General features: G+C 40.3%; 1 protein-coding gene across 1 annotated transcript in view; it reads right to left on the bottom strand.

Moving 5' to 3' along the window:
- LOC309819682 (kinesin-like protein KIF28P) overlaps positions 1-12,505 on the bottom strand; it is a gene marked incomplete at its 5' end in the record, with an annotated part of 86,220 nt that overhangs the window by 48,459 nt on the left and 25,256 nt on the right. Inside the window, 2 exon segments of the mRNA XM_082650060.1 lie at positions 50-85; positions 10,258-10,461. Of these exon segments, the coding sequence (XP_082506186.1) occupies positions 50-85; positions 10,258-10,461 (240 nt within the window).

Here is a 12,505-nt window from a genome sequence, read left to right as displayed (position 1 = left end):
TGCAGAGAGTCACTCAGATTTGTGTGTCAGAAAATATCATCACTGTTACCTGTTCATTGTAAATTTCCAGCATGCTGAATGTAACCTGTATTTAAAAGGGCACAAAGTAAATTAAGATTCTCTTGAAACTGTCATCTTTGAAAAAAAAAAAGTACTATGGAAACGAGATAAATGTACAGCAAAGGAAACAGCGAAATATTAAATATAGTAAAGCTCTTTTTCACAAGCCATAGGAGATTCTCAAATAATTTTAATGATATGGAGGAAGTTCTTAATATAAATTAAAAACATACAAAACATTGCATGTGTGGGTGCCTGTGTTACAGCCTCAACTGTGAAGAGAAAAATGTTCTTTATTGCTCACTCTCTGATCTGAACATATGCAGAGAAAAAGATTGGTCTTCACCCTATTGTGCTTTTGGAATAATGCTAGCCAAGCTTACACCCCTTAAACAGGAGACTGGGGGAATCTGAACTACTCTAGTCTAGAGAAAAGGCTCTAAGATACTGACATTTTGCCACCACCATCCCTCACCCATGAAAAACTGGCTTGTCTGTTAGTCACCCTGTGGTGAGTCCTGCCAGTCAAACCTTACCTCCCCAGAGCTTCCAACTAGCTTCAGAGAGCATCACATTTTAAGATAAACAAATGGGAGGGGAGATCAAGATGGCAGCGCAGGAGGACGCTAAGCTCACCTCCCCTCATTAACACATCAAAAATACGTGTACCCGTGGAGCAATTCTCACTGAAAACTAATTGGAAACCAGAAGAAGGATGCTTACAAAACCAGGGCTATAAGAAAGATCCACACAGAATCGGGTCGGAAGGGAAGAGAAGCAATCAGGTCGGGACCTGTGCCCCTGGGAGGGACACAGAAGAGGAGAGGTATTACACAGGCTTGGAGATCCTACTGGGGAGTGAGAGGATGGAACACACAGTGGGCAACCCAGCCCTGGTGTCTGACACCAGGAGGATGAGTTCCCCTAGCTGCTTTGAAAACCAGTGAGACTGACAGAGGGCTGTAAGAAACCTAGACTCCACTCACGAAGAGTGTGCACACACTTGCTTACTCCAGAAACAAGACAGAGGAAGCAGATTAAAACTGCATGGGAGGGCTTCCCTGGGGGCGCAGTGGTTGAAAGTCCGCCTGCCGATGAAGGGGACGTGGGTTCGAGACCCGGTCCGGGAGGATCCCACATGCCGCGGAGCGACTGGGCCTGTGAGCCATGGCCGCTGAGCCTGCGTGTCCGGAGCCTGTGCTCCGCAATGGGAGAGGCCACAACAGTGAGAGGCCCGCGTACCGCAAAACAAACAAACAAACAAACAACAACAACAAAAAACACTGCATGGGAGGGGAGAGGGGGAAGATGGCAGAAGAGTAGGACGTGGAGTTCACCTTCCTCCCCACAGATACATCAGAAATACATCTACACGTGGAACAACTCCTACAGAACACCTACTGAACGCTGGCAGAAGACCTCAGACCTCCCAAAAGGCAAGAAACCCCCCACGTACCTGGGTAGGGCAAAAGAAAAAAGAATAAACAGAGACAAAAGGATAGGGACGGGACCGGCACCAGTGGGAGGGAGCTGTGAAGGAGGAAAGGTTTCCACACACTAGAAGCCCCTTCGCGGGCGGAGGCTGCGGGTGGCGGAGGGGGGAAGCTTTGGAGCTGCGGAGGAGAGCACAGCAACAGGGGTGCAGAGGGCAAAGCGGAGAGATTCCCGCACAGAGGATCGGTGCCGACCGGCACTCACCAGGCCGAGAGGCTTGTCTGCTCACCCGCTGGGGCGGGCGGGGCTGGGAGCTGGGGCTCGGGTTTCAGTCGGATCCCAGGGAGAGGACTGGGGTTGGCAGCGTGAACACAGCCTGAAGGGGGCTAGTGCGCCACGGCTAGCTGGGAGGGAGTACAGCAAAAAATCTGGACCTGCCGAAGAGGCAAGAGACTTTTTCTTCCCTCTGTTTCCTGGTGCGCGAGGAGAGGGGATTAAGAGCGCTGCTTAAAGGAGCTCCACAGACGGGCACGAGCCGCGGCTAAAAGCGCGGACCCCAGAGACAGACATGAGACGCTAAGGCTGCTGCTGCCGCCACCAAGAAGCCTGTGTGCGAGCACAGGTCACTCTTCACACTCCCCTTCCGGGGAGCCTGTGCAGCCTGCCACTGCCAGGGTCCCAGGATCCAGGGACAACTTCCCCGGGAGAACGCATGGCGTGCCTCAGGCTGGTGCAACGTCATGCTGGCCTCTGCGCCGCGCATCCGTACCCCTCCCTCCCCCGGCTTGAGTGAGCCAGAGCCCCTGAATCAGCTGCTCCTTTAACCCCGTCCTGTCTGAGCGAAGAACACACGACCTCCGGCGACCTACACGCAGAGGCGGGGCCAAATCCAAAGCTGAGCACCTGGGAGCTGTGAGAACAAAGAAGAGAAAGGGAAATCTCTCCCAGCAGCCTCAGGAGCAGCGGATTAAATCTCCACAATCAACTTGATGTACCTGCATCTGTGGAATACCTGAAAAGACAACAAACCATCCCAAATTGAGGAGGTGGACTTTGAGAGCAAGATAGATTATTTTTTCCCCTTTTCCTCTTTTTGTGAGTGTGTATGTGTATGCTTCTGTGTGAGATTTTGTCTGTATAGCTTTGCTTTCACCATCTGTCCTAGGGTTCTATCCGTCCGTTTTTCTTTTTGTTTTTACTTTAAAAAATATTTTTTCTTAATAATTATTTTTTATTTTAATGACTTTATTTTATCTTTATTTTATTTTTTCCTCTTTATTTCTTTCTACTTTTTCTCCCTTTTATTCTGAGCCGTGTGGACGAAAGGCTCTTGGTGCTGCAGCCAGGAGGCAGTGCTGTGCCTCTGAGGTGGGAGAGCCAACTTCAGGACACCCGTCCAAAAGAGACCTCCCAGCTCCACGTAATATCAAATGGCAAAAATCTCCCAGAGATCTCCATCTCAACACCAGCACCCAGCTTCACTCAACGACCAGCAAGCTACAGTGCCGGACACCCTATGCCAAACGACTAGCAAAACAGGAACACAACTCCACCCATTAGCAGAGAGGTTGCCAAAAATCATAATAAGGCCACAGACACCCCAAAACACACCACCAGACGTGGACCTGCCCACCAGAAAGACAAGATACAGCCTCATCCACCAGAACACAGGCACTAGTCCACTCCACCAGGAAGCCTACACAACCCACTGAACCAACTGCAGCCACTGGGGACAGACACCGAAAACAACGGGAACTACGAACCTGCAGCCTGCAAAAAGGAGACCCCAAACACAGTAAGATAAGCAAAATGAGAAGACAGAAAAACACACAGCAGATGAAGGAGCAAGATAAAAACCCACCAGACCTAACAAATAAAGAGGAAATAGGTAGTCTACCTGAAAAAGAATTCAGAATAATGATAGTAAAGATGATCCAAAATCTTGGAAATAGAATAAATGCAAGAAACATTTAACAAGGACCTAGAAGAACTAAAGAGAAAACAATCAGCGATGAAGAACACAATAAATGAAGTGAAAAATACTCTAGATGGGATCAATAGCAGAATAACTGAGGCAGAAGAACAGATAAGTGACCTGGAAGATAAATTAGTGGAAATAACTACTGCAGAGCAGAATAAAGAAAAAAGAATGAAAAGAACTGAGGACAGTCTCAGAGACCTCTGGGACAACATTAAACGCACCAACATTCAAATTATAGGGGTCCCAGAAGAAGAAGAGAAAAAGAAAGGAACTGAGAAAATATTTGAAGAGATTATAGTTGAAAACTTCCCTAATATGGGAAAGGAAATAGTTAATCAAGTCCAGGAAGCACAGAGAGTCCCATACAGGATAAATCCAAGGAGAAACATGCCAAGACACATATTAATCAAACTGTCAAAAATTAAATACAAAACATATTAAAAGAAGCAAGGGAAAAACAACAAATAACACACAAGGAAATCCCCATAATGTTAACAGCTGATCTTTCAGCAGAAACTCTGCAAGCCAGAAGGGACTGGCAGGACATATTTAAAGTGATGAAGGAGAAAAACCTACAACCAAGATGACTCTAACCAGCAAGGATCTCATTCAGATTTGATTGAGAAATTAAAAACTTTACAGACAAGCAAAAGCTGAGAGAGTTCAGCACCACCAAACCACTTTTACAACAAATGCTAAAGGAACTTCTCTAGGCAAGAAACACAAGAGAAGGAAAAGACCTACAATAACAAACCCGAAACAATTAAGAAAATGGGAATAGGAACATACATATCGATAATTACCTTAAATGTAAATGGATTAAATGCTCCCACCAAAAGACACAGACTGGCTGACTGGATACAAAAACAAGACCCTTACATATGCTGTCTACAACAGACCCACTTCAGACCTAGGGACACATACAGACTGAAAGTGAGGGCATGGAAAAAGATATTACATGCAATTGGAAACCAAAAGAAAGCTGGAGTAGCAATACTCATATCAGACAAAATAGATTTTAAAATAAAGACTATTAGAAGAGACAAAGAAGGACACTACATAATGATCAAGGGATCGATCCAAGAAGAAGATATAACATTTGTAAATATTTATGTACCCAACATAGGAGCACCTCAATACATAAGGCAAATACTAACAGCCATAAAAGGGGAAATCAACAGTAACACATTCAGAGTAGGGGACTTTAACACTCCACTTTCACCAATGGACAGATCATCCAAAATGAAAATAAATAAAGAAACACAAGCTTTAAATGATACATTAAACAAGATGGACTTAATTGATATTTATAGGACATTTTATCCAAAAACAACAGAATACACATTTTTCTCAAGTGCTCATGGAACATTCTCCAGGATAGATCATATCTTGGGTCACAAATCAAGCCTTGGTAAATTTTGGAAAATTGAAATTGTATCAAGTATCTTTTCCGGCCACAATGCTACAAGACTAGATATCAATTACAGGAAAAGATCTGTAAAAAATACAAACACATGGAGGCTAAACAATACGTTACTAAATAACCAAGAGATCACTGAAGAATCAAGGAGGAAATCAAAAAATACCTAGAGACAAATGACAATGAAAACACAACGATCCAAAACCTACAGCATGCAACAAAAGTAGTTCTAAAAGAGAAGTTTATAGCAATACAATCCTACCTCAAGATACAAGAAAAATCTCAAATAAACTATCTAACTTTACACCTAAAGGAACTAGAGAAAGAAGAACAAACATAATCCAAATTTAGTAGAAGGAAAGAAATCCTAAAGATCAGAGCAGAAATAAATGAAATAGAAACAAAGAAAACAGTAACAAAGATCAATAAAACTAAAAGCTAGTTCTTTGAGAAGATAAACAAAATTGATAAACCTTTAGCCAGGCTCATCAAGAAAAAGAGGGAGAGGACTCTAAAATTAGAAATGAAAAAGGAGAAGTTACAACAGACACCGCAGAAATACAAAGCATCCTAAGAGACTGCTACAAGCAACTCTATGCCAATAAAATGGACAACCTGGAAGAAATGGACAAATTCTTAGAAAGGTATAACCTTCCAAGACTGAACCAGGAAGAAATAGAAAAAAAAGAACAGACCAATCACAAGTAAAGAAATTGAAAGTGATTAAAAATCTTCCAACAAACAGAAGTCCAGGACCAGATGACTTCATAGGTGAATTCTATCAAGCATTTAGAGTAGAGCTAACACCATCTCAAACTATTCCAAAAAATTGCAGAGGAAGGAACACTCCCAAACTCGTTCTACGAGCTCACCATCACCCTGATACCAAAACCAAAAATGCTAAAAAAAAAAAAAGAAAATTACAGACCAATATCACTGATGGATATAGATGAAAAAATCCTCAACAAAATACTAGCAAACAGAATCCAACAACATATTTAAAGGATCATACACCATGATCAAGTGGGATTTATCCCAGGGATGCAAGGATTCTTCAATGTATGCAAATCAATCAATGCAATACACCATATTAAAAAACTGAAGAAGAAAAACCATATGATCATCTCAATAGATGCAGAAAAAGCTTTTGACAAGCATTTTACCCATTTATGGTAAAAACTCTCCAGAAAGTGGGCATAGAGGGAACCTACCTCAACATAATAAAGGCCATATATGACAAACCCATAGTAAACATCATTCTCAATTGTGAAAAACTGAAAATATTTCCTCTAAGATCAGGAACAAGACAAGGATGTCCACTCTCGCCACTATTATTCAACATAATTTTGGAAGTCCTAGCCATGGCAATCAGAGAAGAAAAAGAAATAAAAGGAATACAAATTGGAAAAGAAGACGTAAAACTGTCACTGTTTGCAGGTGACATGATACTATACATAGAGAATCCTAAAGATGCCACCAGAAAACTACTAGAGCTAATCAATGAATCTGGTAAAGTTGCAGGATACAAAATTAATGCACAGAAATCTCTTGCATTCCTATACACTAACAACGAAATATCAGAAAGAGAAATTAAATTAAAGAAATTAAATTAATGGTGAATTGGGCTTCCTTGGTGGTGCAGTGGTTGAGAGTCCGCCTGCCGATGCAGGGGACATGGGTTCGTGCCCCGGTCCGGGAGGATCCCACATGCTGCGGAGCAGCTGGGCCTGTGAGCCATGGCCGCTGAGCCTGCGTGTCTGGAGCCTGAGCGTCCGGAGCCTATGCTCCGCAACAGGAGAGGCCACAACAGTGAGGGGCCCGCGTACCGCAAAAAAAAAAAAAAAAAAAAAAAAAAATTAATGGTGAATTAATCCATTCACCATTGCAACAAAAAGAATAAAATACCTAGGAATAAACTTACCTAAGGAGGTAAAAGAACTATACTCAGAAAACTATTAGACTCGGATGAAAGAAATCAAAGATGACACAGATGGACTGATATACCATGTTCTTGGATTGGAAGAATCAATATTGTGAAGATGACTATACTACCCAAAGCAATCTACAAATTCAGTGCAATCCCTATTAAATTGCCAGTGACATTTTTTACAGAACTAGAACAAAAATCTTAAAATTTGTATGGAGACAAAAAAGACCCCGAATAGCCAAAGAAATCTTGAGGGAAAAAAACGGAGCTGGAGGAATCAGACTCCCTGACTTCAGACTATACTACAAAGCTACAGTAATCAAGACAATATGGTACTGGCACAAAAACAGAAATAGAGATCAATGGAACATGATAGGAAACCCACGCACCTACAGTGAACTAATCTATGACAAGGAGGCAAGGATATACAATGGAGAAAAGACAGTCTCTTCAATAATTGGTGCTGGGAAAACTGGACAGGCACATGTAAAAGAATGAAATTTGAACACTTCCTAACACCATACACAAAAATAAACTCATGTAAACTAAATGTAAGACTGTAAAACTCTTAGAGGAAAACATAGGAAGAACACTCTGTGAAATAAATCACAGCAAGATCTTTTTTGACCCACCTGCTAGAGTAATGGAAATAAAAACAAAAATAAACAAATGGGACCTAATGAAACTTAAAAGCTTTTGCACTGCAAAATAAACTATAAACAACATGAACAGACAACCCTCAGAATGGGAGAAAATATTTGCCAATGAATCAATGGACAAAGGATTAGCCTCCAACATATATAAACAGCTCATGCAGCTCAATATTATAAAAACAAAAAACCTAATCAAAAAATGTGCAGAAGACCTAGATAGACATTTCTCTAAAGAAGACATACAGATGGCCAAGAGGCACATGAAAAGCTGCTCAACATCACTATTAGAGAAATGCAAATCAAAACTACAATGAGGTATCACCTCACATCAGTTAGAATGGGCATCATCAGAAAATCTACAAACAACAAATGCTGGAGAGGGTGTGGAGAAAAGGGAGCCCTCTTGCACTGTTAATAGGAATGTAAATTGATACAGCCACTATGGAGAACAGTATGGTAGTTCCTTAAAAACTAAAAATAGAATTACCATATGACCCAGCAATCCCACTACTGGGCATATACCCAGAGAAAACCATAATTCAAAAAGACACATGTACCCCAATGTTCATTGCAGCACTATTTACTATAGCTAGGTCATGGAAGCAACCTAAATGCCTGTCAACAGAGGAATGGATAAAGAAGATGTGGTGCATGTATACAGTGGAATATTACTCTGCCATAAAAATGGATGAAATTGGGTCATTTGCAGAGACTTGGATGAACCTAGAGACTGTCATACAGAGTGAAGTAAGGCAAATAGAGAAAAACAAATATCGTATATTAACACATATATGTGGAATCTAGAAAAATGGTACAGATGAACCAGTTTGCAAGGCAGAAATAGAGACACAGATGTAGAGAACAAACGTATGGACACCAAGGGGGGAAAGTGGGGGTGGTGGTGGGATGAACTGGGAGATTGGGTTTGACATATATACACTAATATGTATAAAATGGATAACTAATAAGAACCCGCTGTATAAAAAAATTAAATTATATTAAATTAAAAAAAAACAGTCCAACAAGACTAAATAATCATTTAGTCATTAAGCATAGTCAAAGACATTTAGTTCCTCTCCAAGGGATGTAGATAATATTCTGAGCCATATCCTTTGAGCTGTCTTATAGATACTAAAAACCCCACAAGGTGGAAGAAGTTAACTGTATGATGACCAGACTGTAGCCATGACAAAAGCTGCCACAATTCTGAGAACTGGCCTCAAAAAAATGGAAACCGACCCTGGAACTGAAGATTAACCATACTTCAAACAATCAAGATGATGCTGATCAGATCACCACACGACCAATTTCAAGGTGACTGTCAGAGCTGACACTACTGTTTCCACATGTAGCCCCCTCTCTCCTTTCCCTGTAAAAGCTCTTGCCCACTGACTGTTGGCGGCAGTCAGCCTTTGGACAGGTTGCCAGCCTCTGAAATATAAAGCAAACTTTCCTTTCCACCAACCTTGCCTCTTTGTTGGCTTTTGAGCAGTGAGCAGCTGTACCCCACTTTTGGTAACAATATCTCATTGCGGTTTTGAGTTTCTTTTCCCTAATAATTAGTGACGGTGAACATCTTTTCATGTCCCTGTTGGTCATCTGTATATCTTCTTTGGAAGTGCCTTTTCAGGTCTTCTGCCCTTTTTTTTTTTTTTTTTTTTGCGGTACACGGGCCTCTCACTGTTGTGGCCAATCCCGTTGCAGAGCACAGGCTCCAGACGCGTAGGCTCAGCAGCCATGGCTCACGGGCCCAGCCGCTCCGCGGCATGTGGGATCTTCCCAGACCGGGGCACGAACCTGCGTCCCCTGCATCGGCAGGCGGACTCTCAACAACTCCACCACCAGGGTAGCCCTCATTTTTAAAAAATAAATCTTTATTGGAGTATAATTTCTTCACAATACTGTGTTAGTTTCTGTTGTACACTAAAGTGAATCAGCCATATGCATACATATGTCCCCATAACCCCTCCCTCTTGAGCCTCCCTCCCATCCTCCCCATCCCACCCCTCTAGGTCATCACAAAGCACCGAGCTGATCTCCTTGTGCTGTGAGGCTGCTTCCCACTAGCTATCTATTTTACATTTGGGAGTCTATATATGTCCATGCCACTCTCTCACTTTGTCACAGCTTACCCTTCTCCCTCCCCATATCTTCAAGTCCATTCTCTAGTAGGTCTGTGTCTGTATTCCTGTCTTGCCCCTAGGTTCTTCATGACCTTTTTTTTTTTTTTTTTAGATTTCATATATATGTGTTAGCATATGGTATTTGTTTTTCTCTTCTGGCTTACTTCACTCTGTATGGCAGACTCTAGGTCCATCCATCTCATTACCAATAACTCAGTTTCATTTCTTTTATTTGCTTTTTCATTTTAATGATGGTTTCCTTCTCTGTGAGGAAGGTTTTTTGTTTTATTAGTCCCATTTGTTTATTTTTGCTTTTCTTTCCCTTGCTTTTGGAGTCAGAGCCACAGAAACATCACTAAGACCGATTTCATTGAGGTTACTGCCTATGTTTTCTTCTAGGACATCTATGGTTTCAAAATTTACATTCAAGTCTTTAATCCATTTTGAGTAAATTTTTGTGTATGGTGTAATATAGTGGTCTAATTCCATTCTTTTGCACATGGCTGTCCAGTTTTCCCAACACCATTTATTGAAGACTATCCTTTTAGGATAATTAACATTATCCTAAAATAGAGATGCCGATAACTTTCATTGGGGGCAGAGAATTTCCAAAATGAAAAAAAAATTCCTTAAATAAGGGATTCTAGAATAATACATACCTGGTATTCTTGATTTTTCTCCCGGTTCTCAATTGCTTGAAATAGCTCTTCACACACATTTGGAATGATACCCTTGTTTGCCCCAAACCCAATCATGGAATAGCTTTTTCCAGAGCCAGTTTGGCCATAAGCCAGGAGAGTAGTAGTATAGCCTTGCCAGGCACTGTCCAGAATTCCCCTGCCAAGATCGTGGAAAACATCTCTCTGGAAAGAAGACCGCAGGCATCAAGTTCAGCACTGACTTTTCACAGTACTCTTAAAATCTAATATTCTGGTTTTGGTGAGTTCCACCTTAATTAGTGTCATATGACTTACTTGAAATATAACTCAGATGCTGTCTTAGAATCAGTGAAATAAAGCTGGCAACCAAAAAGGGATTTGTCAGTTTGGAAAACACTGATCACCACAAATCACCATGTATCTTCAACTAGCCAGTATTCATCAGTAATGGATTTGAGTATTTTATAGCCTTGACAAAACATGGGCTAGGTCTTTAAAATTCAGCAATTAGACAATAATTTCAAGGGACCAAGGGACACAGACCAAAGTGTTTTCTGATTTCTCTGTATTCTTTAATCCAGACAACGTCACAAAATTCCTACACTAATTTTAACTCGCTGCTGCTGAACCTTCTTTCTTTTTTTGTTTTTAACAAGACCTAGTGGTTCTGAAGCCAACACACACATATACATATGCACCCTTTTTTTTTTAAGTGGCAGACACAGATGCTTGTGCCCACAATTGCTTGAAAGAGAAGATGTGGTCTGGCTTTTATTATCTATCATCTGATTATCTATTATTATCTATTATGTTATCTGTAATATGAGAGATATTATCTGTTATTGTCATAGCCAGCAATAATTCTCTTATTTGAGTCTGTTTCAAAGTGCATATTCTTTTCTGTTCTCTAATATCAATAAAATAGTAAGTAAGCATTATACACTCCATTTGTTGCAATATATACATTTGTGTAATTTATATAATTTTTATTTCTGGGAAAGATGCACATACTAACGTAGTGTGATTTTTATAAGGACAATAGGCAATAACCAATTTTCTTACACTATTCATTTCTCATGAGAAAGGAATAAAAAGTATTACACTGTAAGTGTTAGGGGAGCTCTAGGCTTAAAATGTGGAATCTGGCCAGTGGTTTTTCAGAACATTGAGAACATACTTTTACCAGAAAAATGTATTTATGTAATAGATATCCACTCTACCTTAGGAGCTATGAGCTGAACCTAAGGAGTGCTCACAAGCTTAGTAAAGTAACTGGTTTTGCTATCTTTTTTTCCTCTGTGCTATTTGGAGATTTGGGGGAAATGCTTTTATTGCCAATTTTTATGAATTGAAAACTTCAAACAAACAACATAGAATTTTATTAAATAAACAAAATCTTAGAGAATAGAATCATTCTGTAAATTTTGTTAGCTGTAGAGTTTTCTGTATAGTTTTCCATTGAAATCTCTTTTGGGTGTCAGTGATTTGCATATTAGGTAAGCCAAGAAGTCACAGAGCTACATTTCTAGTTTCTTCCTGTTCTTCATCCTATAATCAACTACATGAAACATTTTCCTACACTACAGTATGTAAAACTATAATTCTGCAGTATCTTAATAGGTGATCAACAAAAGATAGGGAGGATGAGAGGGAAAGCTGTTGACAAAGTTAATCAAGTCTCTTTACAGCACAGTTCTTGCAGCCTTTTAAAACTATCTTTTAAAAAACTGAGATAGAATTGACATATAACATTATACTAGTTTCAAATGTACAGCATAATGATTTGATATATGTATATATTGAGAAATGATTACCAGAATAAATTTAGTTCACAGAGTTTTTGTTTGTTTATTTTTTGGCCATGCGGTGTGGCTTGTGGGATCTTAGTTCCCCGACCAGGGATCGAACCTGGGCCCTCATCAGTGAGAGCACAGAGTCCTAACCACTGGACCGCAGGGGAATTCCCCTAATTTTTTTTCTTGTGATGAGAAATTTTAAGATCTACTCTCTCAGCAACTTTCAAATATACAATACTGTATTGTTAACTACAGGCATACCTCAGAGATACTCTGGGTTCATTTCCAAACCATCACAATAAAGCAAATAATGCAACAAAGTGAGTCACAAAAAGTTTTTGTTTTTCCCAATGCATATAAAAGTTATGTTTACACTATACTGTAATTTATTAAGTGTGCAATAGCATGATGTCTAAAAAGACAATGTATACATCATAATTTAGAAATATTTT

Source organism: Grampus griseus (genome assembly GCF_964374135.1).
Source record: "Grampus griseus genome assembly, chromosome: 1".
NCBI lineage: Eukaryota > Metazoa > Chordata > Mammalia > Artiodactyla > Delphinidae > Grampus > Grampus griseus.
Note: the sequence above shows the minus strand (reverse complement) of the source record. Positions and strands in the feature narration are given on the sequence as shown.